The sequence below is a fragment of the Panthera leo genome, chromosome E3 (assembly GCF_018350215.1).
Source record: "Panthera leo isolate Ple1 chromosome E3, P.leo_Ple1_pat1.1, whole genome shotgun sequence".
Classification (NCBI taxonomy): domain Eukaryota; kingdom Metazoa; phylum Chordata; class Mammalia; order Carnivora; family Felidae; genus Panthera; species Panthera leo.
Genome location: NC_056694.1, coordinates 17,265,349 through 17,293,076, shown reverse-complemented (window position 1 = coordinate 17,293,076; position 27,728 = coordinate 17,265,349). Strand labels below are relative to the sequence as shown.

Genomic DNA, 27,728 nt, shown 5'->3' with positions numbered 1-27,728 from the left:
AATTTGAGCTTCTAAGCCCAATAACTAATTTATAAGTCAAAGAAAGTTAAGAGAATGGCAAAAAAACATTTATTGAACACCTACCCTGCTTGGTACTGTGCGACACACTTATATACATAAGGGATACCCTTTATATAGTTATATGGGTTATACAGTTATGTATAGTTTAACTTTTACCGACCCTCTGAGAATGGACATCTTTGTACAACTTACCCAGAGTAGGATCAGAACCCGGATTCCTCACTAAGCCCAAGATGCTCTCTGATATGTCCACTGCGTCTAATTGGTCTAGGGGGCAAATTAAGCCTTTAAAAAGGGCTTAATTCTATGAGAGCAATTTACTAGCTATCCGTGGACACAGCCGTCCTGTTTCCTTCACCGTGAACAAGGACGGCAGTTTCTTCAATCTTTACAAAAGGGGTGATGGGGCTTTAGGTTGGCGGAAGTGGGCAACGCAGAAGTGGGTGTTAATTCCAAGCTCAAAGCCCTACTGCAGCCAGGGAGGCAGCTCTGGCTCCGTCCCGGTACCGGGTAAAGTGGGGGCAGTGCCTCTGGTAATTGGCACCTCCTGGCTTCCTCAGGCACCAGGCCCTTTAAAAAGATCGGGCTGAGTCATCACACATCACGAAGGTCTCCTCTTTCAACTCAGGGTTCAGCCATATTTCTATACGGAAAAAAAAAAATGCCAGCGCGATTGGCACACGAAAGGTCAAACTTGTCAGGGACCGCTAAAAGGCCGCACTAACCAGTGAGCTCTTGCTACGCCACAGGCCCCGCCTTCAAGGCAGCAGCTGCCTCCGCCACGCGTCGCTGACCCGGAACTAAAAGCGCTGCGCGGCGCCGGATTCCAGCGTCATTTCCACTACGACGATGGCGGCACAGGGAGCAGCTGCGGCGGTTGCGGCGGCTACTTCAGGGGTCGCGGGGGAGAGCGATCCCGGGCCCGGGGAGAATGCGGCGGTCGAGGGGACCGCCCCGTCCCCGGGCCGCGTCTCTCCCCCGACTCCAGCGCGCGGCGAGCCGGAAGTCACCGTGGAGATCGGAGAAACGTACCTGTGCCGACGACCGGATAGCACCTGGCGTGAGGGCGGGGCCCAGGGACAGGGGGCGGGGCATGAGGGCGGGTTCTCTGAGGGGCTGACGTTGTAGGGGCGGGGCTTGAGGGAAGAGCGCGGAGTTTCCGCCCCTCCCGGGCACCGCCTGCAAACCCCACCAGTCTGGCTCTCCTGGAACACAAGCAGCTCCCGTTTAATTGTATGTAGAGCTCCCTTTCCACTTGCTTATCCAATCTTAGACTTCATTCCCTTTTTAAGGAAAACCATCGTTCCTTGCTGGTCTCTCTGGTCTCTGCGACTTACTTTTCCATCCCTCTTCTACAACCGCCAGCAGAGGGGACCTACCAACACACAAAATTGAGCTTCCTTTTTCCTTTTCTTGCCTTAGTTCATCTTCAGAATAAACCCCCAATTCCTTAGAAGGACGTACATCTTTGTGACCTGTGGTTTTTAGACACCCCTAGCAAAGGCCATTGCCAGACTAGACCACACTGTACTCTTTCTGAAGACCACATGCCTTTTACCACCTGTGCCCAATGCTTGAATGTCCTTGCCTTTCTTGTTCACCTAGCTAGCTCCTACTCATCCTTTAACACACCATATCCCTTGTGATGCCATTACTGACTCCCTTCAGGCAAAGTGAGTCCTCCCCTTATGAATGTACCTACAACATTTTCTTCATACCTCAGCTAGCCATAGTATATGTGACATTATGTAGTCATCGTCTGCGTCTTCCCATATCAAAGTGGGAACTTCTGGAGGGCAGGACCTCTTGTGATTCATTGCTGTGTCCTCTCTACCCAGCAATAACACAGCATAGGACCAGACACGCAGTGGTTGCCTTACTCATTTGTTGAATGGTTGGCTAGTTGTCAGGCGCTATGCTACATGCTTTAGAGGCATTAGCTCACCCTCTGAGGTGGGCACTATTAGTTCTGTTTTGTAGATGAAGAAACTGAGGCTCAACCAAAATAATTTGCACTTAAATATAGGAAGTGAGGAGCTAGAATTGTGTATAAACCCAGAGCCAGCCTTCATGACTCCTCAACAAATGAGCAACTAAGTATAGTAAAACAAGCATTGCATTTGGAGCCAGACCTAAACTCAGTTAAATGTTGACTTCTTATTGTTTTTCAAATATGTGAGCCTGGGTAAGCTTCAGTTTTTCATCTGTAAAGTAAGAGTAACAGCTCCAACCTAGCCCACTTCACAGGCAACGATCGATGGAATGGCAGATGTAGACGGGTGATGTTAGCTTGTGTATGTCCCTGGAGTCTGGAAACTGCTCCTCAGTGTGAAGGATTCTTCTTGTTCCAGCCCTGCCTTTCTGATGATCCTATCCTTTTTCTTTCACAGATTCTGCTGAAGTGATTCAGTCTCGAGTGAATGATCAGGAGGGCCGAGAGGAATTCTATGTACACTATGTGGGCTGTGAGTGACTTGGGGCTTTCTGGGCTTGGGTGGGGGAGAGGGGTGGAAGTACAGCACTCTCATGGCCTATCCTCACAGTTAACCGGCGACTAGACGAATGGGTAGACAAGAACCGGCTGGCACTGACCAAAACAGTAAAAGATGCCGTGCAGAAGAACTCAGAGAAGTACCTGAGCGAGCTGGCTGAGCAGCCTGAGCGCAAGATCACTCGCAACCAAAAGCGCAAGCATGATGAGATCAACCATGTGCAGAAGGTCTGGACCCCCTCCCTTTCCCCAAGGCCCCAGGAGGCTCAGCTGCCTCTGCCAACTTCCTTGGGTCCCAGTGCCAAAACCATAGCAGCTCCTGTTTCTTTTTTTTTTTTCTTTCTTCCTTTTTTTTAATGTTTATGTATTTTGGCGGGAGAGAGAGAGGGAGACGGAGGATCCGAAGCAGGCTCTGCTTTGACAGCAGTGAGCCTGATGTGGGGCTCGAACCTCTGAGCCATGAGATCATGACCTGAGCTGAAGTCGGCTGCTTAACCGACTGAGCCACCCAGATGTTCCAGCAGTTCCCATTTCTTAAGCTCTTATAATGTGTAAGGGACTTTACTTATGTTTTGTGAGATACTCTTCACAGGTCAGAAAACTGAGGCTCAGAGAGGGCAAGCACTTGGCTCCAGTCTCACAGCAAGGAAATGGCACACCTGGGACTGGAACTCAGGCCTCCTGCACCAATAGCCTCCTTTGTCTCCTATTTGCTGTGCCACCGTAGACAAAGAATTGAAGTCTGAAGAGAAGGAAGAGAACATATGATATTGGGTGCTTGCTTGCTGTTGCCAAGCACCGTGCTGAGTCCCGTATGTACATAAGGTTAACGCATCCTTCCTAACAGTTCAATGCCACAGGAATAATGGTTTCTTTTTGTAGAGGAGGAAGCAGGATCTGAGAGGTTAGGTAACATGCCCAAGGTTACACAGCTAGTAAAAGGGTGGACTGGAATTAGAATAATAATGGCAAACATTTATTGGCTTGTGAGCCAAAGTTATAGGCTAAGTGTTTTAATACATCATCTCACTGAAGTTTCACAGCAGTCCAGTGAGGTAAGCATCGTTATTATCTCCAGTTTACCGGGGAGGAATAGATGGGTTTAAGAACCCAGTCGGGGGGCGCCTGGGTGGCTCAGTCGGTTGAGTGTCTGACTTCGGCTCAGGTCATGATCTCACCATTTGTGAGTTCGAGCCCTGCGTCGGGCTCTGTGCTGACAACTCAGAGCCCGGAGCCCTTTTCGGCTTCTGTGTCTCCCTCTCTCTCTGCCCCTCCCCCACTCACACTCTGTATCTCTCTCTCTCAAAAATAAACATTAAAAAAAAAAAAAAAGAACCCAGTCAGGAATTAGACTTGCCAACTAGATTGTCCTACTTCAGGGCACCAGCCCTTAATCATGACTTTGACATGTCCTAGAAACTTGGGCCACTTGTTCCAGAGTCTGGGTTCTTTTCGCCCCTGCCCCTGGGGGATACTTTTCCCCCACTCCGAGTCTCAGTTTCTTTTTGTAAAATGGGGAGTGCACATGAGTCCAGGGCTTATTGAGATTTCAAGGCACTTAGACATTCATTACTTTCAGCCAGTGAGATTTCATCCTTCTGCATGTTTGTTGTGTGCTTTGGGGCAATGTTTTTCCAACTGTGGGGTGCAGGTTTAGTAGATTGCCAAATTAGTTCAGTAGGTTGTGACCAGCGTTTAAATTTGAAAATGAGAGAAAGAGGGGTGGGTGCCTGGCTGGTTCAGTCGGTAGAGCATGCAACTCTTAATCTCAGGGTCATGAGTTTATGCCCCGCATTGGGTGGAGAGATTGCTTAAAAAATAAAGATAATAAAAAAATTAAAGGAAGGAATAGGATAAGATAGAAAATGTCAGAGTACGTTGTGCCTTATCAAAGGTAAGTATTATTTTTGAGAAGCACATAGAGATACACATATATGTATACACAAACAGGTCAACTGGTTTACAGTGCTAACTGCTCTTCCTGTTGGGGGTTGTGAAAAAAAATTTTGAAATCCCTGAACCAGGAAGACCTTCAAGGTCTAAGGCAGCACTGTCCAATTGATCTTCCTGTGACAAGTGGGAATGTTTAATATCTATTGTCTGATAGAGTAGCCACTGGCCACATGTGGCAATTGAGCACTTGAAATGTGTTTGGTGTGGCTAAGAATTAAATTTTATTTAAATTTAATGAATTTAGGGGTGCCTGGGTAGCTCCGTCAGTTAAGCATCTGACTTTGGCTCAGGTCATGATCTCATGGTTTACGAGTTCGAGTCCTGTGTCAGCCTCTGTGCTGCCAGCTTAGAGCTTGGAGCCTGCTTCAGATTCTATGTCTCCGTCTCTCTCTGCCCTTCCCCTGCTCGCGCTCGCTCTCTCTCTCTCTCTCTCTCTCTCTCTCTCTCTCTCAAAAATAAATAAACATTAAAAAAAAAATTTAAACAATGAGTTTAAATAGCCACTTGTGGCCAGTGGCTCTTCCGTTGGAGAACATAGGTCTGAGTATCTCTTAGTTCCTCGACCAGGTTGCACTAGCAAATTAAATCTCAAAAATGTACCTCAAAGCTGATGGTCAGCAGGGTGGATGACGGTAGGCCAGTGGTGATAAATTTAGAGGATGGATAATCGGGGAGTTAATGAGCCAGGTTCTTCACAGCTTAATTAACGTTGAATTCTAAATAAACTGCAGCATTTGAAAAAGTAGTGTTTTTGTATTCTTTAATGCATTTGCAGAAGAGGATTGTATTTTGTGAGAGCTGGGAAGTGGGTTTTTAAAGACGCATATGAGGAAAATCTTTCTTCCCTCATCTTTGCAGGGGTTAGGCTCGGGGTTGGACAAACGAGGGGCCTGTGCCTGACAGTGCTGAGTACCGGTTCTGTAGCCTCACCTTTCTGTGCCTTAGTTTCCTTTTTGTGCAGTATGGATAATGAGCACTCTTGTCCCTGGTTCTTTGTGAGGACTAAATGAAGTAATGCCTATGGAGTGCTTGGCACTTGGAATAAATGGCAGCTGGCTATCCCCAAGGGCAAGTGACCTCACCTCTCCCTGCCTGTTTACTTCCCTGTAAAATAGAAATAAGAATGCTCTGTTTTAGGGTGGCTGAAAAGGTTAAATGAGGCCATACAGGCAAAGTGCTTTGTGGAAGGGGGTCTGGGTAAAATGCTGGCTCCTTTCTCCTTTCTCAACTATAGGGCAAGGCTGCTATCTCCTCTAGTGTAGGTTATGGGCCTTCTTGGATCCCCCCTTCATTGTTAGGCTGTGCTTGCTTTGCTTCTACAGAGTCTGGCTTAGGAATAGGATGTGTTGTGAGTGTGACATGACTTTTAGTCCCTGCTTTCTAAGGACTTGGAAAATAGGGGAAACCAATTGGGGGCAGTTAGAGGGGATTGTTGTTAACCACTGCATTCCCAACTTGAGAAGGAGAGGGCATATTCTGTGTCAGAAGAATCCAGTCCAGTCTCCTGGAGGGGGCAGGAAGGGTGCAAGGCCTTGAAGGACAGGAAAGAGCACAGTAAAAACAATTACCCATGATGGCTCATAAAACTGCCTCATCTCACACTCACCTGGCTTACGCTCTGTTTGAGGTTGAGTAAGCATTTTTTGGCAGAAAGAGGAGAGGAAACTGCATGTGCAAAGGCACGGAGGCCTCAAAAAGAGAGTTATCGATAATGTAGATTTGAAGGGGCTAAGACTGGAGGCTGGGAATCTGCAGGGGCTTAGGTAATTGTCCAGACTTGAGATGGTGGCAATGGCTATTTGGACTTGGGCAGAGAATTCCAGAGAGCGTTCAATTGCACAGATGTCAAGGAGGTAAAATTCACAGGACTCGGCCGTAAATTGAATGCCAGCTTCCTGAGAGAAGGAGTCTTAAAAGCAGACCAGGGGCACCTGGGTGTCTCAGTTGGTTAAGCATCCGACTCTTGATTTCAGCTCAGGTCATGATCTCATGGTTTGTGAGTTCGAGCCCCGCACCAGACTCTGAGCTGGCAGTGTGGAACCTGCTTGGGATTCTCTCTGCCCCTCCCCCGATTTCCTCTCTCTCTCTCTCTCTCTCTCTCTCTCTCTCTCTCTCTAAAATAAATAAAAGCACTTAAAAAAAAGAGCAGACTTGCTATTGGTCTTGGACAGTTGGACTGAGGGGATGTGCCCAGTGAGATGGGGACCCCAGGAGGACGAATAGGTTTGTAGGGAGCACAGGTTTAGTTCCTTTCTAGACACCTAGGCACCTATGGGAGTGACCCATGGGGCAGGCAGCTCCCTGGATCTGGTGCTCAGGAAAGAGGTCCAGTCACACCAGGGAGTCTAGTGCCAGTTCCTCCTGTTTGCACAGAAGACAAGATCCATTACTCACCTGCCTCACGACAATTTTGGCAGAGCTGGTTGATCCCCTTGTATAGCTGAAGGTTTTAGCCCAAGGAGACTGGAACCAGGCCTGATCCTAGCCATGTTCATCTGGCAAAAGGTCTAAACTCGGGCATCACGGATGTGTGGGTGGGCAGGGAAAGTGAGAGAGAAGCTTGGCCCACCCGGCTTCAAAACCAGATAAAACAAGTCAGCTGTTCATGTGGTTGTTGTCATTCAGAGGATGAGGTCTGGAAGACGGGAAGGAAGCACTGGCTTCTGGTTCAGGGGAGGGACGGCTTGACCTCCACTTCTGTTCACCTCTGTCCACTGCTCTGTCCTTGCCCAGACCTATGCGGAGATGGACCCCACAACAGCAGCCTTGGAGAAGGAACATGAGGCGGTAAGCAGGGGCAGGGCTCCTGCCTGCGGGTACCCCCTCTCCCAGCTTTCCTTGCTCTGACTGAGCCATCCACTGCCCTCCACTCCCACGTTACCCACAGATCACCAAGGTGAAGTATGTGGACAAGATCCACATCGGGAACTACGAAATCGATGCCTGGTACTTCTCACCGTTCCCCGAGGACTATGGGAAACAGCCCAAGCTGTGGCTCTGCGAGTACTGCCTTAAGTACATGAAATTCGAGAAGAGCTACCGCTTCCACTTGGTGAGACTGGGCCAGCCGGGTCTGGTGAGAGAGGCAGGCGTGGAGGCGAGGGCTGCTGAGGCTGCAGCGATAGGGAAGAGAGACAGGTCCAGAGGAGTCGAGTACAAGGAAGAGCTGCCCGTGGGTCAAGAGACCTGGGTTCTAGGCCTGGCCTTACCTTTGCTCGAGTGACCTTGGCCAACTTGCTGCCTTTCCCCAGACCTCAGTTTCCTCTTCTGTGGAATGGGGACAGTAATCCCTGCCCTTACCACTTCTTCAGGTCAACCCAAACACCACATGTTAATCAAGGCCAGCGCAGTGCCAGGTTCCTCAGTGCAAAAGAGGAAGCGAGCATAGCCCCTGAGCAATGGGACTGTAAGGTGTGGACAGATGGGAAGCGTTGGCGGGGAAGAGGGGGGAGCTGTGGGGGGGGTGGGGTTGGTGTGGGGGTGGGTGTTGCCGGGGGCTCGCATCACTAGTGCAGCAGGGAACACTAGGATATTTCCCAAAGGGTGTAACCTGAGGCAGATGTATGCATTTTAGCAATCGCCATTGTCATGGATAAGAGTGCTGGAGAGTCCTCCAAAGCCAGGCTGCTCTGAACTTGAAACCATCTAGCTGTATAATATTCAAGCCAGTTATTTAGCCTCTCTGGGCTTCTTCATCTATAAAATCTATAAAATAGCCTATAAAATAGGCTCTGTCTCCTCAGGGAGTTGGGAGGATTCCTTGACATAGGTGAGGTATGGAGCCCAGAGTCTGTAGATGGGGAAACAGAAGCAGAGACCTGTTGGAAGCCACACGGGCTTGTATGGGTGTACCTAGCAGAGAACCTCGGGGTCTCAAGCTTTTGTCTCCCCATCCCCACCCCCAGGGGCAGTGTCAGTGGCGGCAACCCCCAGGGAAGGAGATCTATCGCAAGAGCAACATCTCCGTGTACGAGGTGGATGGCAAAGACCACAAGGTGAGTTAGATGGCCGAAGTGCTGTGGGGAGGTAGGGAGAAGCACTGGCACCTCTTGGATGATCCTCGTTGTCACCAAAAGGGTAGAAGCCAGTCTTGGGACAAGCCCCCACCGGGAAAAGGCCTGTGGGATCATGCTTAGCCTTGGTAGACACATGGCCCTGTGGTGTCAGTTTTGGGGACTGAGTTTCTGTTCTGTCCCTGAAGACTTTTCTCCTGATGGGTAGCTTAGTATTGGGCAGTTTTGACACCCAGAATAGACTGTTATGCCGGAGGGTGCTTTTAGAAGCGCTTTCTCTTTCTGCCTGAAGGAAAGGTTTCTTTCCTGGGAGGAGACTGCTTGGTGTGAGACTTTCTGCCTGAGACCAGTGTGGCTCTGACAGCTGAGTTCCTGGTTTCTGGCAGAAAGACTTCAGTGGGGGAGGGTGGGGCCTTTAGGGCCTGCTTTGCTGCAATTGAGAACCTGGCCTTTACCTGGTCAGTCTGGGAAGGTCTCACTAAGTGTCCCTGTTCCCATGGAAGGGCAGTAGAGTGTGAGGAAGAGAGGGCAGGCTTCTGAGTGGCTCCTGCTTCAAATTGTCCTGTCATTTAGTAGCTGACCTTGGACAAGTTACTTAACGTTGTTTGTTCCTGTTTCCTCATCTATAAGATAAGAGTCATGATAATGTTTACCTAATAGGGTTGTTGGTGGAACAAATGAGACAGCAATGGCAAGTAGTTAACACTGTGCCTGGCATCAAGTAGGTGCTTAGTAAACATGGGCCTTTGTTACTATTGGTGACCTCTTGGGCTCAGTCAGCCTTGTGATAAATAGCTTGGGGAATATTAGCCCTTAACCTGGCCTGAGTCCCCTGCTTTGCCTGAGCATGAACAGGGGGTGTGGCACAAAGGGCTCCAGCAGGAGGTGTGGATGTTCTTTCTAGCTCTACCCTTGGTTAACTTTGAAGCCTCAGGCAAGCACTGCCCCTTCCCAGAGCCTCAGTTTCTTCCTAAGCAAAGTGCACTAGCAATGCTGGGCTTCACAATTGTTGGGTCAAATAAGAGTGGGTGTAAAAGGTGTCCTAAATCAGTGGGCCTCTTGATCTGTGCCATGAAGCCACCGTCACGGTCTCATTGTCCCTTCCGATGTCGGTCTCTAGCCTGAGTGGGTATCTGGGCCTCAGCAGAGTGTGGCCAAGTGGGCAGACAGCTCAGGCTTTGGAGTCAGGCTCAAAGCTCACCCATTCAGCAAACATTTACCAAGCACGAGGCTAAGCATGAAGCTTGGTGCTTGCTCTGAACAAGACAGAACTCATATACCAGTTTGAATCCTGCTGTAGCACTCAGCAGCTGTGGGACCTCATGCCAGCCATAGCTCCTCTGAGCCTCAGTTTCCCAATCTGAAACATAAGATTTAATGTCCCTGAAGATTGAACTCCTATTTAGCACTTAGAAGTGGTAACTGAGGGGTGCCTGGGTGGGTCAATCGGCTAGACTTTCAGCTCTGCTTTCAGGATTATGAGTTCAAGCCCTGCTTTGGGGTCCAAAGCTGGGCATGGAACCTATTTAAAAAAAAAAAAAAAAAAAAAGTAACTGAATGGGGCACTTGGCTGGCTATTGGTGGAGCACGTGACTCTTGATCTCAGGGTTGTGAGTTTGAGCCTTATGTTGGGTGTAGAGATTACTTAAAAATAAAATCTTTGGAAGAAAAAAAAGGAAAGAAAAAAACAAAAAAAGAAGTGGTAACAGATTAATCTAGCTCTCTGGTTTTCAGTTTCCCTGTCCATCAGAAAATGACGGTAAGACTCCTTCCAATTCTAAATATTGTGAGGAGCCTGCTTCTCACTGGCCTGGCACTGGCTGCTCTCTAATGCCTGGCACTTGCATAGCAGGGTGGCAGCCACAGCCCAGGCCTCGGTGGACCGAGGTGGGAGCGATGTACCTGCTCCCTGAGCCTGCTTCCACCTCCCCACTCCTCAGATTTACTGTCAGAACCTGTGTCTGCTGGCCAAGCTTTTCCTGGACCACAAGACGTTGTACTTCGACGTGGAGCCCTTCGTCTTTTACATCTTGACTGAAGTGGACAGGCAGGGGGCCCACATTGTTGGCTACTTCTCTAAGGTGCTGGGGTGGGGAGCCCGGGTTAAGGGAGGGTGGGGACTATGAACCAGAAAAGGGACTGAGCCTCCCCAGAGGTCCTGACCACACACCCCTGTAGGAGAAGGAGTCTCCAGATGGGAACAATGTGGCCTGCATCCTGACTCTGCCCCCCTACCAGCGGCGTGGCTATGGAAAATTCCTCATTGCTTTCAGTGAGTGGTTCCTGACCTGTCAAGGAAGGGGCAACTACGGTGGGGGTGCCACCGCAGGGCCGGGTCCTCAGAATCCTTCTTTCCACCACTGCCAGGTTACGAGCTCTCCAAGCTAGAGAGCACAGTAGGCTCCCCTGAGAAGCCACTGTCTGACCTGGGCAAGCTCAGCTACCGCAGCTACTGGTCTTGGGTCCTGCTGGAGATCCTGCGAGACTTCCGGGGCACACTGTCCATCAAGGATCTTAGGTGAGGGCCCTGGAACCCTTAAAGAGGAACCCTTAGAAGAATCTAAGGTTGGCCATGATCTTGTCTGTCTCCTTGTCCCCTTTTGCTGTCCCAGTCAGACCCCACAAGGGAACTCTCCCCAGCAACTACTCCAATCCCTTTCTGCAGTCAGATGACCAGCATCACCCAGAATGACATCATCAGCACCCTACAGTCCCTCAATATGGTCAAGTACTGGAAGGGCCAGCATGTGATCTGTGTCACACCCAAGCTGGTAGAAGAACACCTCAAAAGTGCTCAGTATAAGAAACCACCCATAACAGGTAGGGGGGCGGGGGCTGCCCAGGTTGTGTGTGGTAGGGGGTAGGTGTTGAGGAGCCAGAGCTACCTTTTTGCTGTCACATGATCCCAAACTAGTCTGACCAGCTCCCAGGACTGAAGCCTGGGGCAGGCTAGTCATTCCCAGGCTTCCCTGCCCCCTTCCCAGGACTCAGTCTGCCCTTGTTCTCACCTAGAGGTGATACCTGGCCTGGGCCCAGAGGCCCAGCCCTGCCTCTCATGTCTGTCTCCCCACAGTGGACTCTGTCTGTCTCAAGTGGGCCCCCCCCAAGCACAAGCAAGTGAAACTCTCCAAGAAGTGAATGGCCTGTGCCCCTGCTGCTGGACCTTTATCTCCTTGTCCCCTAGCCTGTAAATATGTACAGACCTGTTTCGTCATTTTTTAAAATAAAGTAAGTTCTGCCAGTGGTTCTGGACTTTGGAGGTGGGAGGGAGAGGCTAAGAGCTGATGTTCTTTGTTGCACGCCACACACAGAGCCAATTGTGCTCAAAACATTTTACTCCTTGTTCTTTCTACCCCTCACCCCAGATCCAAGCCCAAGCCCAGTTCCGGTGGGGGCTCAGTCCTCCGGAGTCTAGGAGTTGAGGTTCGAGGAGGGCATGGCAGCCAATGGGGCAAGATTGGGGCCTTTTCTGTTCTTGAAAACATGCTGCCCAGAGGCAGTCCCCGCTCAGAATACAGGAAGAAGGTGAAGTGATGGGGCTCATCAGGCAGAACTGGTAGGGTGCTAGAGCCAGTTCTTTAGCAGCAGTTAGCTGGGCAGGTACCCAGTTTTCTAGAAACAGGGTGGGGAGCCTTGGCTCATTTTCATAGCTAAGGGTCCTTGGGGGCTCCATAGGAGCCCAGTGAGTAGGGTTGTGAACAGTAGGTAGGGGTGGCTAGAGGTCCTAGCCAATACCACAGGTAGTAAAACACCTGACTGTGGACCGTAGTTGCAAAGAACAAACCCAGAAGAGTGGGCTCAAAGGTCAGGATAGTGCCCTGGACTCCCACAGGGTTCTGGGAGGAAGGAGTGGCTTAAGCCAGTCCCAAGACCCAAAAGATGTCAGGGAAGGGCCAGGTCCATTCCTGGGCCAGGCATCTGTCCTTGGGGGCAGTGTGGAAGTCCTGGAAGCGGGGTCAGCTCTCAGGATGACTAGCTCAGCAGAGGAGGCCCAGGGTCAGGCCTAGTGGCAGCAGAAGGATGAGCCCCAATACGGCCTGGGCTGGGGCAGAGTTGAAGGCCTGGTGGTTGACACAAAGATGGCCATCGGGCTGAGACTCCTGGATTTGGGGCACCACACGAGGCTGGAGCTCTGTCACATGATAGTGAATCCAGGAGGCATAGCTGGAGGTCAGAGTGTACACGCCAGGCCTGTTGGGGGCCCCACAGGCATCGCCCCAGCTCACAATACCTGCCAGGTACCAGAGGCCCCCCACAAGGCAGGAGAGTGGGCCCCCAGAGTCACCCTGAAGAAAAAAGTCATACAGTAACTGTCAAGACTAGGCCCCAGGCCTCCAGTCATCCACGCCAGCCCCATCCGGCCCTCATCTCCCAAGATGCGCTCGTCTCACTGGAACCCCTGCATTTACCTGGCAGGCATCCTTGCCCCCCTTCACATAGCCAGCACACAGCATGTCCTGCTGGATAAAGTGGGGCTCCTCAGGTTTGGCGTCAATGTTGTACAGACAGTTACATGTCTCTCGGCTGATCAGTGGCACCTCAAGTTGCTGAAGCTGCCGGGGGGCCAGGAGGCTCACTGTAGGAGCAAAAGATGCTTACCTGGGGCCTCCTACCCTAAGTCAGGCACCCCTCCATGCCTCTAGGCATCAGTGCCCACCTCACCTGAGGGCGCAACGTGGCCCCATCCGGTGACAGTACATTGGAGGCCATTGGGGAAGGAGGCGTTGGCTGCAGGGAGGCAGATGGGCCGGATGTAGCGGGAGAAGGTGACAGGGCTACTGAGACGGAGGAGTGCAATGTCACCCTGGGAGCCCTCCTGGTGGTAGCTGGAGTGGGAAATGACCTGTGCCACGGTGCGGACCTCGGCCTCAGGCGTGTAGGAGTCCAGCTGGTGGGCCCCAAGCTTTACCTCATAGTCTTCCTTGACGTGCTCCCTGCAGGCAGAGGGGCCAAGGCTGGGACCCAGGAGACCTCTCCTAGTTCCCTGATCCCTGTGGGCTTGTTATATCCAACCCCAGATTCTGATCCCAGACTGCATGCTAGTTTTACCCTGTGACCTGTCACCTCTGACCTTCACTGCTGACTGATCCTTTCAGACTTTATTGATACCCCTCGAGCCAACCCAAGAATCCCAACCTCTGGCCTAGACTGATCCACCTTTGACTTCCCCGCCATGCCCACCACCCAGCTGGTACCTTGGGAAGCAGTGAGCAGCTGAGAGCACCCACTGCTCAGACACGAGAGAACCACCACACGCGTGGGTGCCATCGTAGGTGATGCTGACCTGCCAGGGCCACTGGCCAGCGGCTGCACTGCTACCACCTGTGATGCGTGCTTGGGAGGCCACGCCGCAGAAGGCTGCCCAGGGAGGAAGGGGAGGGGGTCAGGTCCTTCTGGGGCCCCCATACCAGGTCCTCAGCCCTGCCGTTCCCCATATAGCCCAGACAATCTGGTTTGGAGCTTGGGAAGTGAGTTCGCAGGAGCCAGCCACCCCTTTGTCCTTGCCCCACTGCTCACTGGGCATGGTTAGTTCTGCCCCCTTACCACCCTCATTACCTAACCCAAGTTTCATGCGCCTTCCTTTGTCTCAGATCCTCCTACCTTCCATTCAGTCCACTCCTTACAAGTCAGAAGATCTGTATAAACCACAAATCTGATCAGGTCATACCTCAGCTTAAATCCTCCCCAGGCTCCACATTGCCCTTAAGATACATTCTCTACCTTCCATGGCACTACCATTTACTCCAGCCATCCCTCTGGACATTTACACTGGGCCACACACTTGTTTGCCTCTAGACCTTTGCTTATCCAGGTCCCTCTGCCTAGAATACCTTTCTTCATCCCCACTCTGCTATGCAGACCTATTTGCCTACGGAGACCATTCAAACGTCAGGCACTCCTTAACCTGCCCTGAGCCTGCTGGCTGAGTTAGACAATGCTGGAAGCTCCCAGGGCCCATACTTTCCCCAGCACTGCCCCATCACACAGTCATGATGGTCTATGACTGTTTCAACTGCAGCAATCTGGGCATTCCCTAGTGACAGGGACTGGAGCAGATCTCCTTGTCCCCAGTGCTGAGCACAGGGCTGGACACACAGAGTGGTGGATGTGTGTGGAACAAACAACAGGGCTCCCACACTGAACATCTGGTTTCCAGGACTGCCTCACCCCCACCGAGGCTGCCGTTTGGAGCAGGACCCAACAGCCTTTCACAAAGTCACCTTCCCCGGAGCAGGGAAAACTGCCCAGCCAAGCTCCTCCTTCTCTCCTCATAATAACTACAATAGCTACTATTTAGTGACTGTTCAAGCAATGCCAGGCTGGGAGAGGGCTTTCACTTCTATCTCCATGACTCCTCACTGGGCCCCAGGAGACAAACATAACCAACTTCCATTTTTGAGGTGAGGGGACTGGCCAACGATACATAGCCAGTAGTATCTGGTGAAGTGGGAATTGAAAACCAGACTCCGAGTCAAGTGGTGAGCCTTAGAAGAAAGGAAACCTCTGGTTCATTTTCCTCAAAGGACCCACCTTTGGAATCAGATCTGGGTGTAAAATCTCAGCGACACCTCTTATTGGCTGTGTGCTCTTGGCTAAGTCACTTCACTCTCTACCTCAGTTTCTTTCTCCGAAGAATTAGGGCTCTAATCCCCATCTTTCAGTACTAATGGGGGGATTTACATAAGGTAATAAGAGTGGGTGAGATGGCCCTATAGAGAGGGTCAGGCACTCATGAAACACTCCATTGGAATCTGAATCCCGGTTCCCTTCCTTTTCCCCTCCCCCATGCAAGGCTCACCTTCCTCCCCATCAGCTCCTGGAGGGAGAGAGCAAGAGGAAAGGGTAAACAGGAAAGACCAGAGTTCCCAGGCCCCTTAGCACCTACCACTTCTCCAGAGGACGGTCCTCCCCACCCCCTTGACTCCCCAGAGGCCGAAGCTGAAAGGAGAGACAGAGGCCAAGATCTAGGGAGGCTGAAGCTGGGGGATTCTTGAGCCCAGGATAAGGGATGTGCCCAGAAAAAGATTATAGCCTCAGTTTACGTGCACCACCCCTTCCCTGAGCCCCACACTCTCTGACCCACACATACTCACCAAGACCGGACCGGAATAATCCAAGTAAAAGCAGAATGGCCACAGCCTCCAGCTGTCTAAGTCCCAGGCCCGCCCTGTGGGCCATGGCCCAGAACCAGGGCCCCTGGGGAGACACCAGGCACCCAAGGGAAGGGACCTGGGGTTGGTTTCGAAGGCAAGATCCAGGTGTCGGGCCCAGTGGGAAGGGATCCTAGAATCCGCGCTGGGAAGGGGGAAGAGATGTCCAAGGCAAGAATAAGGCACAAAGGCAGACGTTGGGGTTTCCGCAGCTGCCAGTGAGGACACGTCTCCCGCTCGGTCTGGCTACGTGGAGACCTTCCAGAGTGGTGGATCCGTGGAGAAAGGCACTTACCTGCCTGCCCCTCCCCTAGCCCCGCCCTCCTCACTTAGCTCCGACAGCTTTTGTTGCCAACACAGTCCTAAGTCCTCCCAGACCCCTAGGCCCTGTGTGTGTGTGTGTGTGTGTGTGTGTGTGCGCGCGCGCGCGCGCGCGCGAGGAGGGACTGGAAACCCCTGACAGCTGCACTCCTTAGAGTGTAACCCAACTGCCGTTTGCCCCAGGTCTTTCAGGTCTCCCAGACCAGTTATGTCCCCCAGGGCCTGGCCCAGCCTTTGTTGTCCTGGGGCCACTGTGCTCCTCCTTTCTTCCCTCCTTCAGCCTGGTATCTGAGCTCAGGACACCTGGGTCTGCCCTGGACCTGCCGTTTCAGGCCCTTCTATACAGCCTGCGGCCTCCTCTGTGTGTGGTGAGGTGTGGTGAGTGCGACTGGCAGTGCCAATCATCTCATAAATATTTCCTGAGTGCCTACTATGTTCCAGGCACAGGAGACAAAACAGACACCATCTCTGCCTTTGCTGAGCTCACAGTGAAGTTAGAGGTAACAGCTTTGAATCAAATAATCACATAGCAATTATAGAATAATTTCAAGCTAGGCCCTCTGATAAAGAAGAACGGGTGCTCTGGGGGCCTGTTCACAGGAGCCTGACGTAGGCTGGCATAAAGAAGGGTTCCTCAAGAAGGTGCTGTTACAACTGAGGCCAGAGGAGCTATGAAAGAGTGTTAAGGCAAATATGGGAGGAGAGTGGTCCAGGGAAAGTCTCAGGTGGAGGGTGCAGGTGGCACAGGTCCAGGAGAAGAAAGCCCATGTGACCAGGTTGGGGTCAGGTTCATCCTAAATCAGTGTATAAGTCTGTGGACAACTGGGCATGTGTGTTGGCTTCAAGCCTCAGAAAAACAGACCCCACTTCCCCACCTAATTTCCATAAGACTGGGGACCTCCCAGCCAAAACTTTGGGGCCCCTCCTGGAGGGCAAGGAATTCCTGGAGTGGGTGAGGGGCTAGAAGCTAACTGGCTAACTCGGAGGGAGTCTAAGTCAGGGAAGAGGGAGCAACATTGGACGCTGTGGTGGGTTTGGGGAGAGGATGGGTGTATTAAATGTTTATGGGGAATGGCATATGGGTGACTGACTGGGTATGGGACACAGGTGAGGATGTATGTCCTTGTAGAGATTCAGGGGAATATTCTCTCTGGGATCTGGCAGCTAATGATAAGCCTGTCCCTTTAAGAACCTCTGCCCCTCTCCACAATCTCCCAGGAACTCCCTGCTTCCCCTCCCCCATCCTCTGCCCACTCTACCTATAGATGGTGACTCCAGCCCCTGAGGTGACCCCTCTGCCACCCTTATCAGCCGGCTTCCACCCTAGCACTTCCCCTTCCCCAGGTCTCCATTTGCCCTTTTTCTGTACTCAAACATCAACCTTTTCCATGACCTATTCCTGATGCCCAGCCAGGGGTGTTCCCCACTACACTGGGAGCACTTCATGGACTTATCTATCAGACCCCAGACCCCATGACTTAGTAGTTAGCAGGGAATGTGGTTGAATTCATGCAGGGAGGTGCACTAGTAAACGGTGGGTGAGGTAGTGGGATGTACATACAAGGACACATGCTGGTGCCCAAACTCTGGAGGCACTGGGCAGGATATGAAAGTGGACCCTTGAAGGGTCCCACCTAAGTGTCATGTGTGTGTACTGGGGGCACTGGAGGTGTACACTCTGGGGCATTCATCAGGGTGTGTTTAGGAGGGGTAGCTGTCTGTAGATATAGGATAAGGCAGACAGACCCTCTGCACCCCCAGACTCCTGGACTCTTCCTTTAACGCTCACCCTCAGTCTGGGAGGGGTGGAGGATGGCAGGGGGCAGAGAGAGAAGGGAAGTAGGGTCTGAGCTAGGTCTGAAGTGTCTATCAGGTGCTAGGGATGCTGATTCCACTGGGGAGGTGACACACACCCAGCTGCCACCCAACCTCCCCCGCCCTGGGGCAGGAATGAAGGACAGCTGCCACGTTATCAGGGACACATTTCCTGGGAGCCCAAGGCCTGACTCACAGAGACCCAGAAGGGATCGGCCCTATCCCTTGGGCTTCCCCCAGCCCCTCAGCCTTCCCCCAGCAATGCCACAAGGCCACGTGTCTGTGTTTACACCTTTATTGGCTGCTTCCCACTGCCCCCAAGGATTCCCGTGCCCAAAATAGCCAGGCACAGAGGCCCAATAATCCGAAGCCGCTGCAGTCCGGGTGGGTGGGGCCCTCTGGAGGTTCCGGCTAGGGAACAAAGCCGGTTAGGCCACATTCCAGCCCTACAGGGCGGGAAGTGGAGGGCTGGAGGGGGTGGAGGAGGAGAAGGAGAGGCGGCCAAGGGACCCAGGCCCCCTCAGCCCTGGATCAGGGGGAGCAATAGAAGCAGCAGGAGCAGAGCAGCCTGAGGGGAGCCTGAGGCCCTCGCCAGGTCGGGGGGGCAGAGGTCGCTGCCTTCAGGGGGCCAGTGGGGGTAGCCATTGGGAGGCAGGAAATGGGCCTCCCCTACTGTCTGGGAGATCCAGGCTTCTTCAGGGCCAATGGCAGCAAATAGCTCCCGGCTCCCTCGAACAGCCATGCCCATGAGGACCCAGGAGCCTCCCTCGGTCTGGCACAGGAGCGGAGGTGCTGAGGTCACCTGCAGTGTCAGGGCCAAGCCCAAAAGGGTCTCTTACCCTTCCTTCTGATTCACCGCACCTTCTCCTTAGAGTCCAACCACAAAGCACTACTTCTCTACATCCTTAGGCATCCAGGCCCCTGGTCTCTCTCCGAGGTCCAGCTAGGAAGCACACTTCTTCCCATTTGGGGCCCAGCACTCAAGAATTCCAACCCTGCTCTCTCTCTAGGGTCCAGCTGCCCAGCACTGCCTCTCCCCTCCCTGGACCAGGACGCCCAGGCCCCTTTACCTCACACCTATCCTCTTGACCCTCTGAATACAGAACACAGAGAGTCCCAGGAGGCAGAATGCCTTGATAGAGACAGTGACAGAGTCGTGGCGTCAAGATGGAGACAGCTGCAGCCACAGGAACTAGAGAGAGGAGAGAGGGTTGTCACAGGGATTCTGGCCTTCAGTCACCTCTCACACCCAGGACCCTGGGCTCTCTCACCTCGGTCTCGGGTGTCCTTCCAGCCCAGCACCCAACAGCTGGCCCCCAGGGGGATACCCCCTGGGTGAAGGCAGATGGGCAAGGCTGATGGCGAAGGTTCCACCCGGGAGCTCAGCTCCAGGAGGGCAAGGGGGGGCCTAAGTCCCAGGTGTCGGGGCAGACGGATGCTGATGACCAACCGGGATACCTGGTGGCCCTGTGGGAGGGGGCTAGCCCCTGCCCGGCCCAGGTACACTTCAATATAAGGCACTGTTGTAAAGCCCGGCCTGTTGGAACAAAGCCCAATGTGACCTCCTGCTCCCCGAATTGCTGTAAAGTCCTGCCCAATCCAGAGGACAGGGCAGAATGAACTCCAAGGTCATTCCATTAGCTCCTTCATTATTTCTCTTTCCAAATTTCTCTTCTATCTCAAAACACTTGTAGTGGTTCCCTGTACTGTAAGAGCCCTAAAGGGATTATATCCCACTATTTTAAAAGTCCTTTTGCCCATCTTTCCATTTCTTCCCTCTTGCCCAAGAGATGGGTGAGACCCACCTGAGGACACAGTGAGTGGCTGCCACGACCCAGCCTGGGGCCACTAGGATCCCAGTGCAGACTTGATTTCCAGCCACATGCACTTCTGCCAGCCAGGGCCACAGGATACCCATCACAGCTGGCTCTGGCCGCAGGCCACAGGCTAGGGGAGAGGAGGTGACCACCTAAGTGAGGGCTCCACAGCTGACCCCTGAAGGGTCTGCCATGGATCTTAGCACACGCAGGAGCCCCAAAGCCCTCTAAGCCCTAAGCCCTCACCACCATGTTCTGTGTGAGGGGGACAAGCCTGTGTCTCAGTCTCCTCCCCCTCAGGGCCCCAGTCCCAAGTCAGCTGGTCTTCCAGGTAGGCTCCCCGAGTCACATGGCTGATCCACGGGCCATGGGTCTGCAGGGGGTAGAAGGCTCTGGGACGTAGGCAGCCACTGGAGAAGTCGCTGATTCCAGCCAGGAACCAGGTCCCCTCTTCCTGGCACAGAAGGCTCCAATGAGAGTAGTTCTGCAGCAAGAGCATGTGCAAGTTGATGAGAGGCTATCAAAGGTCCTGGGGCTTTCCTGTACTCCTCTCTCTCTCTCTCTCTCTCTCTCTCTCTCTCTCTCGTACTCAGACAAAACAAGTCCCACCTCCTCCAAGCCAGGCTCCAATAGTAATCTGTGTAAGAAGTCAGCCCTCACTTTAAGATTCTCTTTAAATCTAGGGGTAGCAAGAAGGTCAGACATCGCCCAGGGCCCGTCTCAAGCCCCTCCCCAAAGTCCTCCAGGGCTAGGCTCCGCCCCCAGCGAGAGGCCCCGCCTTAATCCCGTCCCTGCCCGCAGAGTGCTCCGCCTCATTCCTAGTTCCTCTCAGACCCTGCCCTGGCAACCACTCGCATAAAGACCCGCGGGCCCCGCCCCCGTCGCTCACCCAGCAGCGGCCCGCCTCTTCCTCTTCCTGGTAGGCGGGGCAGAGCGCGTGTGGAGGGTCTCCTGGCGGCGGCACTGACTCCCCCTGGCGGCCATACAGGCAGTGACACCACCAGCCGCCCAACAGCTCTGCCTCAAGCAGTGTGCTGGGTCCGGGCTCAGGTTCTGGAAGAGAAAAGAAAGGGAGCCTGCGCTGCAGAGGAGTCCGGCCCGGCTCCGCCCAGCCCTGCGTGGGGCCCCTGCTCACCCCCGCGGCCCCAGCGCGCCAGGCGACAGCGGCTCCTGGGCAGGAAATAGTGTTCTGGGTGAGGTAGGCACACTGGCCGCGAGGCGGTGCTCAGGTTCACCGGCGTTTGCAGCTGCAGCAGCGCCAGATCCGAGGTGTCGTCCCATGAGGCATTCTCGTGCGGCACGAAGCGTGACACCAGCTCTGCGCGCGGACGCGAGGGCAGTAGCACGCGCCAGTTGTCTAGGTCTCGGGGCAGGAGGTCTGGGTTGATGGGGCTGCTGGTTGGGGGAAACTGGGACGTGGGCCACATCCTGCACACTCGGCTCAAACCCACACATGTCTGGCTTGGACTCTGGATTTCCAGAGAACCCGGCATCCTTGATAGAATTTATACTACCCCGTACTCGCCCCCAGTAGACTAGGATCCCGCTTTGCAAGCTGGATCCTACACCTGCCTGTGAAACCCCGCACTCCAGACCGATGTGCCCTTCCCCCCTACTCCTACCCTACCCAGGGGAAGGGCTGGGGACAGGTCGATAGTGTCTCAGGCCGATGGGGGGGGGGGGGGGGAGGGGAAAAAATCTAAGACTGCGTTTTCACTCACTCCAGAAAGCAGCTGGCAGGTGCCAAGACCCAGCTTTCAGACACCAGCGCCCCATGGCAGGGTCTGGATCCTGGCACCATCACCTGCGCCTCCCAGGGCCAGGTCCCTGGCCTTGGTGCCTTCCCGCACTCTGAGGGGTGAGAGACTTGGGTCAGGGGGCCTCCCAGGCCACCAGCAGTTTCCACCCCAACTCAAATCTTCCATGTCCAGGTGACATCTAGGGGTCCTTCTCCCTTACCTGGCAGGGCAATGGTGCAGTTCTCATCCGTGGGCTCCCAGGGACCTGGCTGGGGCTCCCAGGACTGGGTGGGAAAGGCAGGCCCAGGTTCTGAGCCCATCACCTGTTCCCGTATCCATGCCTCATAGGGGGCCACAGCAGTGAAGACTCCAGGGCGGTTCCTCCGTCCACAGCCAAAGCCAAAGCTGGTGATTCCTGCCTGGAACCATTGGCCGCCTTCCTCACAGACCAGGGGGCCCCCAGAGTCTCCCTGATGGTAGATAATTCAGTGTCAGGGGATCAGCCCAGGGACCCACCAGCTTATACTAGGCCACCTCACAAAGATTCCAAACCTCTTCTTGTTGCCAAACATAGAGCCACCTTCTGGAAACTGGCCCTGGCTGTACTTGTCCTCTGCATTCCCTGCAACTCTAAACAGAAGAAAGCTTTCTAAGGCAGAAAGGCTGATGAGCAGCCAAAGCCAAAGGCAGCAAGCTAATGCATTAAAGGCCACATTAGAGAGGCCTTCAGGTCTCATTCAGAGCCAACTGATTCTTGTTCAATAAGTGGCTCAAATAGGGGTGCCTGGGTGACTCAGTCGGTTAAGGGACCAACTCTTGGTTTTGGCTCAGGTCATGATCTCATGGTTCGTGAGTTTGAGCCCTGCATCTGGCTCTGTGCTGGCAGTGTGGAGCCTGCCTGCTTGAGATTCTCTCTCTCCCTCTCTCTCTCTGCCCCCCCCCCTCTGTCTCTCAAAATAAACTTTTAAAAATAAAAAAAAATTAAATTAAATATTCAATTTTTCAGTTACACTAGCCACATCTCAAATGTTCAATAGCCAATGTGGCTAGTGGCTATCATACTGGACATCACAGGTATAGAACATTTTCATCATTGTAGGAGGTTCTAATGGACAGTGCTTGGTTTAGAGGAATTTGAATTGTTTGCAATCCTGTCTAAGAAGGCAGGGGACTATGTCCCTAGGTCTTGGAACCTCGTAATTGGGAGGGACGCTGAAGACTATCTAGCTTGAATTCCCATCACCACCATTCACGCTTGAGTGCCCTCAAAAATGTGTGCCATTGGAGGAAAGTTCCTGGGGGAAATGGTTAAAATATACTATGTTTTGTTTTCAGCAAGATATCTGGAAAATTCTCATCTGTGAGGAATTAATTCATTTTTTAAAATGAACCTACTAAGTAATAGGTGCTGTGCTATGGACTGGGATGGGGGATAATAATAATAGCTAATGCTTATTTGAACTCTTATTAAAGACCAGGCACTGTCCTAAGTGCTTTTATATATACAAATTCCTATAATCATCATAGCCACCCTATGAAGTAGGGTGAAGCCACCTATAAAGTATCATCTCCATCTTCCAGATGAGAAAGTCTGAACATATGGAGTTAAATAACTTAGCCAAGGTCACACAGCTAGTAAGTGGTGGTGCTGGACTTCCAACCGGGCTGACTCACTCTGGAGTCTTGGCAGGTAACCTCCGCACTGTGCTGCCATAAGTAACAGTGCCCTCTTGTTGAGCCCCAAGTTCTGTCCATTTATAATCTTCTCATCAATCCTATCCGTTGGCAATCTTGCCCTCTTTTTGCAGATGAGGCTCAGAGACATTGAGAGAGATATTTGTCTATTCCTCATGCTTCCTATTGGTTAGGGCTCTGCCTGGCCTGTGAGGCAGATGCAGGGGCCTCCCCTCACCTGGCAAGTGTCTCTGCGGCCCTCCGGGTAGCCAGCACACAGCATCCCTGGCAATAGCTGGAAAGTGAGGTTGAACGGGCCAGCCCGGCTATAGAGACACTGACAGGCGGCCTCTCCCAGCAACCTGAGCTCCACTTCTTGTAGCGCCCACGGGAGAGGCAGGGGGTCTGCAGGTCGAACCAGAGAGCAAATGCTGTGAGGCAGATAGGAAGTCCCCTGTGCCCCAGCTCGGCTTAATGCCCTTCAGCTGCCTCCTGGACATCTACTTAGATACCCCATGGCACCCTGGCCTGCTACACTCAAAACTAGTCATTGTCACCTCCTGCTCCTCTCTGTTCTTCCTATATCCTCATCTCAGGAATGGCCCTATCAAGCACCTAGTGAGAGCCTCCATGGATGGTTGTGCAGTGAGAGCAGTATCCAGACAATAAACGAGGCCTGTGCGGGCTAAAATCACTAAGATCTGAGCCCTGACATGGGCTGTGTCAATCTCGAGAGGGCACGCTTTTCAACAAAGGTGCCATGTAGACTAAGGTGTGGTCCTGTACCAAGCTGCCAAGCATGGAAGCTGGGCTGTCAGCTGTGACCCCTGTCTCAGCTTCCTCTCCCCAATCAGTTCCCAAGTCCTGAAAACCTCTCATTTGTGACTTCTTGGAATTGTCACTGCAACTGCCCTAGTTCAGAAGGTACAACTTTGGGCCTGGATGATTGGCCCAGGCTCCTCACTGGTGCCTGCCACAAGGAGGTGTTCAAGAAATACCTGTTGAATGAAGGAAAGATGAACTGAATGAATGAATGAGTGCAAGTAGGGAGAAGACAGGAGGTGGGAAAGTAGAGAGATGAGTGAAGGGAGGGGAGGGGAGCATGGGAGGAAGAGGGACAGGGGAATGGAGGGCAGAAGCTGACATTGCTGAACGCTTAGGATATGCCAGGTGCTGTGCTTTAGTGCACCATCACCTAGGGCAAAAATATCTGAAGTACATTAATAACTGCTGTTAGGTATTGTGCTATAAACTTTACATGGATTTTCTCATTTAATCCTTAACCCAACAACCCCACGAACTGGGCACTATTTTTCCTTAATTTTCAGAGGAGGAAATGGGTTGGATGAAGTGGTTTGTCTGAAATAGCCGAGCTAGGATGGGAACCCTATTCAGATCCCATATCCAGGAAAGGAAAACAAACAAACAAAACAACAACAACAACAACAACAACAACAACAACAACCTGGAAGGAAAGGTGAGGAGGGAATCGGGGTGGATGAGTCAGTAGTCTTAGTTTGCGAGCCCTTGGGGAGGAGGATAGATGGACAATTGCACAGCATTTACCTGCGGCGTGGCAGAAATCTGCGCTCCAGGACCCCACCCAAGGCCTCATTCGGTGGGCCCCGCCTCCTGAGCCCCCGCCCTGAGGGCCCACCCACCCAGGGCCCAGCTTTTAGGACTCGCCCCGAGGTCTTCCCCCAAGGACCGCTCAGTAGGCTCCACCTCTCCGGTAACCTGCTTCCCGGGACCCCTTCACCTCACTCACCCTCTTCCTGGATGTCCCCCCAGCCAGTGGCCCAGCAGGCCGTGCCATGAGCGAAGCGGTGCGAGGCGCGCGGCAGGCAGATCGGCCGCACGGCGGGGCCCAGCCGGGCGGGCGAGGCCAGGCGCAGGAGGGCCAGGTCTGCGCCCAGTTCCACGCTGCTGTAGTTGTCCGGCACGAGGATGGCGGCCACCGCGCGGGCGTGCGCGCTGTCCAGAGGCCCGTCCTGGGAGTGCACGCCCAGCAGTACCGACCACTCGGTCGCGGGCTCCAAGGTCCCGTTCCTGCGCGGAGGCCCAGGCAGGAGGAGGTTAGGTTGACCCCAAGGTGGGGACAGACTCTCGTGGGGGTGGGATCTCGCTCAGAGGGAGGGAGAAGGTGGGATCAGTAGCAACCCAGGAGGGGCAGAGTGGGATCCAGATTAGGGGCTAGGGCGATCCAGGTTGAGATAGATTCCCAAAAAGGGGAGGAGTGGATGCGATTTGGGGATGATTGATTGGGGGACATTGGAAAGACGGAATTCAGACCCGGATATTTGGTGGAGCGGTGGGTCGAGTCTGCAGGTGGCGTCCACCGTATTCAGAACAAGGATACCCTCGAAGAGAACTTCGAGGTTGGGCAGGGAGACTGGCGCAGCTCGGTTCCAAGTTGGCGGTGAGTGCATGGGATCAAGCTGCGGGGCTGGCTTGGCTTTTGAAGAGGGTTTGGACGTGGGCGAATACTCACGTCACGAAGCAGTGAGCAGCGGAGAGCACCCAGGAAGGGGCGATGAGGGAGCCCCCGCAGATGTGGCCCCCCCTCTGATGTAGGCTCACCTGCCACGGCCAGCTGCCTGGCTGCGCTTCTGAGCCCCCCATGATTCGGGTAGAGGGCTCAGGGCGGCCGCAGTCTGCAATGGGATACCATGGAGGTCATAGCCTGCCTGGTCCCTAGGCACGAGGCCCAGGTAACTCAAGACAAAGCCCTGTCTCCCGCCCAGCTTCAGTTTGCACCTTTGAACAAAGAACAAAGAGGACTTAGGCACTTTTTTTTTTTTATGTTTATTTATTTTTGACAGAGGGAGAGAGGAGAGAGAGAGAGACAGAGCATGAGTGGGGCAGAGGCAGAGAGAGAGAGAGAGAGAGAGAGAGAGAGAGAGAATCTGAAGCAGGCTCCAGGCTCTGAGCTGTTAGCCCAGAGTCTGACACGGGGCTCTAACTCAGGGGCTCTAAGTCACCAACCAGAGATCATGACCTGAGCCAAAGTGGGACCCTCAACCGACTGAGCCACCCACGTGCCCCAGGACTTCCACCTTCCTCACTGCCTAGCCAGGCTTAACCTTCTTTAAGATCTGAGGAACCCCCACTCTCCTTACCTAGATCTTCAGGTTCTTCTTGGGTAGGACTGAGAGCTGGGAGTTGGAGGGTAAAGAGAGGAAGGTACTGGTGACTTCCAGTCCCTGACACTTCCCAGTCCCCATCTTCCTGTTCTCCCTCCCCTACCTCTCTCCCTTTCCCCAGTTTTCTGTTCTTTCAGCATCCCCTTGGAGCACCCATGCTACCCCTCCCATCTTTTCTGCCTCCCATGTGATACACCCCCCACCCCCACCCCCCAGTCCAACTGCCTTACCTGAGTCCTGGAGAGCTCCTGGGATGGGGCTGATGGCTGGAAAGAGGGAAGCAGGAAGAGGCTGGAGACCTATAATTTGATGAGCCCTCCCTGCCTCCCTGCCCCCAAGCTTTAGAGCTACGCCATCTCCTGACATCCAGGCCCCTTTCCCCTCTGGTAGGCTATTCTCCCTTCTGACACCTCACTCCCTCATTCTTCCTGATGTCTTCCTCTCTTTCCTCCTCTGACACCCCACTACCCACACAGAACCCAGGCGTTCTGCTTTCCAGCTTCCCAGATACTAAGGCCCAGGTCCCTTGCAGCCATCTCTTATCCCCTGAGTTACCAAGGATCACAAATGGAAGGAGCAGGTGCTGGGACATGGCACATTTGAGTCAGCTGGAGGCACGGAGATGGGTGAAGGTCTGCTCCCAGCCACAGCTCTGTCACTGCCTAGGCAGCCTGTGACTCCTGATGGTCCCAGGAGCCGCCCCACCCTCCCTGGCTGGAGCCCATCTCCGGCAATCTGAGAGGATCTAGGGCTGGAAAGGGGAAGCAGGGAGCCTAGAGGCCCCACCCAGAGCCCTGTGAGCATCTCATATCTCTGGAGGCCCAAGGTGGGGGTGGGAAGCAGATGTCCAACTCCAGGACACTGTTGGGTGGGGGGTGGAGGAGTGGTGAACCCTGTGGGCAAAGGTGGAAGGTGAGGACAGCTAGGTGCTGTGAGGCTGATGTTCTGGGTCCTTGGTGAGGCGGGCTGTAGGTTAGCCCAAGCCCTTGGGATGGAGAAGGTGGCCCCTCAGTGGCGTGACTCACCAGAGACCTCACCTCTATTCAGGGTGCGGCTCACCCCAGTGGCTTGGCCTTTTCTTCTCACACAGCTCTGGTTACTGGAGTTGCTGGCCAGGTCTGGGAAGGGAGCCCTAGGGAATTCAATCCCATCCCAACAAAAGGATCACAGATTCCGTCAAGTTGCGCAGGGCCAAGGATTCTGGGAGGGGCCTGGGCAGGCTGGCACAGCCAAAAGGACGTCACCCTTTTCTGTGTTAGAGTGCTCTCAAGTGTTGTCACTTATTCTTTGTGTGACTTTGGGAAAGTCACTCAACTCTTCAGTGTATTTCGATGGCAATCCGCCTAAGAAACATATGGTGCCTCAAAGGAATCAAGGAGAGTTTAATTAAGGAACTATTTACAGAGGTCTAGGCAGGGATAAGGGAAACCAGCAAGGGATGGGTGAAGCATGCTGGAGCTAGCAAGAGTGGAGAGCCCTTCCTGGAGAGGCCAAGAGAAGGAACACATACTGGAGCTGGAAATGGAGAGCCTGGAGGAGAGAGCTCAGTGGGAGCTCCTTCCATGGAGAAATGTGACCTTTATCAACCTG

At 53.3% G+C, this 27,728-nt stretch overlaps 3 protein-coding genes across 5 annotated transcripts; 1 reads left to right on the top strand and 2 right to left on the bottom strand.

The window, feature by feature from the left end:
* The first annotated feature begins 870 nt into the window (after positions 1-870).
* On the top strand, positions 871-11,722 carry KAT8 (lysine acetyltransferase 8). The gene is made up of 11 exons (XM_042921834.1): positions 871-1,081; positions 2,412-2,486; positions 2,565-2,740; positions 7,199-7,252; positions 7,353-7,517; positions 8,371-8,460; positions 10,419-10,559; positions 10,657-10,750; positions 10,846-10,996; positions 11,144-11,298; positions 11,552-11,722. Exons 1-11 carry the CDS (start codon positions 871-873, stop codon positions 11,614-11,616), a joined length of 1,377 nt encoding a protein of 458 aa, XP_042777768.1. The 3' UTR covers positions 11,617-11,722.
* Positions 11,723-11,795: 73 nt separating this feature from the next.
* PRSS8 (serine protease 8) lies at positions 11,796-16,033 on the bottom strand. Its single transcript, XM_042921835.1, has 5 exons — positions 15,573-16,033; positions 13,674-13,836; positions 13,141-13,412; positions 12,888-13,054; positions 11,796-12,764 (listed from the first exon to the last, which is right to left on the bottom strand). The coding sequence occupies exons 1-5, from the start codon at positions 15,655-15,657 to the stop codon at positions 12,456-12,458; spliced, it is 996 nt and encodes a 331-aa protein (XP_042777769.1). The 5' UTR covers positions 15,658-16,033; the 3' UTR covers positions 11,796-12,455.
* Positions 16,034-17,759: 1,726 nt separating this feature from the next.
* PRSS36 (serine protease 36) lies at positions 17,760-26,730 on the bottom strand. 3 transcript variants are annotated; one of them, XM_042921677.1, is made up of 15 exons: positions 26,694-26,730; positions 26,369-26,404; positions 26,115-26,150; positions 25,487-25,649; positions 24,764-25,044; positions 23,234-23,400; positions 21,542-21,791; positions 21,304-21,433; positions 20,718-20,974; positions 20,472-20,635; positions 19,829-20,066; positions 19,571-19,712; positions 19,037-19,302; positions 18,836-18,957; positions 17,760-18,567 (listed from the first exon to the last, which is right to left on the bottom strand). In XM_042921677.1, the coding sequence occupies exons 1-15, from the start codon at positions 26,728-26,730 to the stop codon at positions 18,286-18,288; spliced, it is 2,571 nt and encodes an 856-aa protein (XP_042777611.1). In that variant the 3' UTR covers positions 17,760-18,285. The 3 variants fall into 3 exon arrangements, with proteins under 3 accessions (XP_042777611.1, XP_042777613.1, XP_042777614.1); XM_042921679.1 differs by having other exon boundaries at positions 20,487-20,635; XM_042921680.1 differs by lacking the exon at positions 18,836-18,957 and having other exon boundaries at positions 19,224-19,302.
* Between the last annotated feature and the right edge of the window lie 998 nt (positions 26,731-27,728).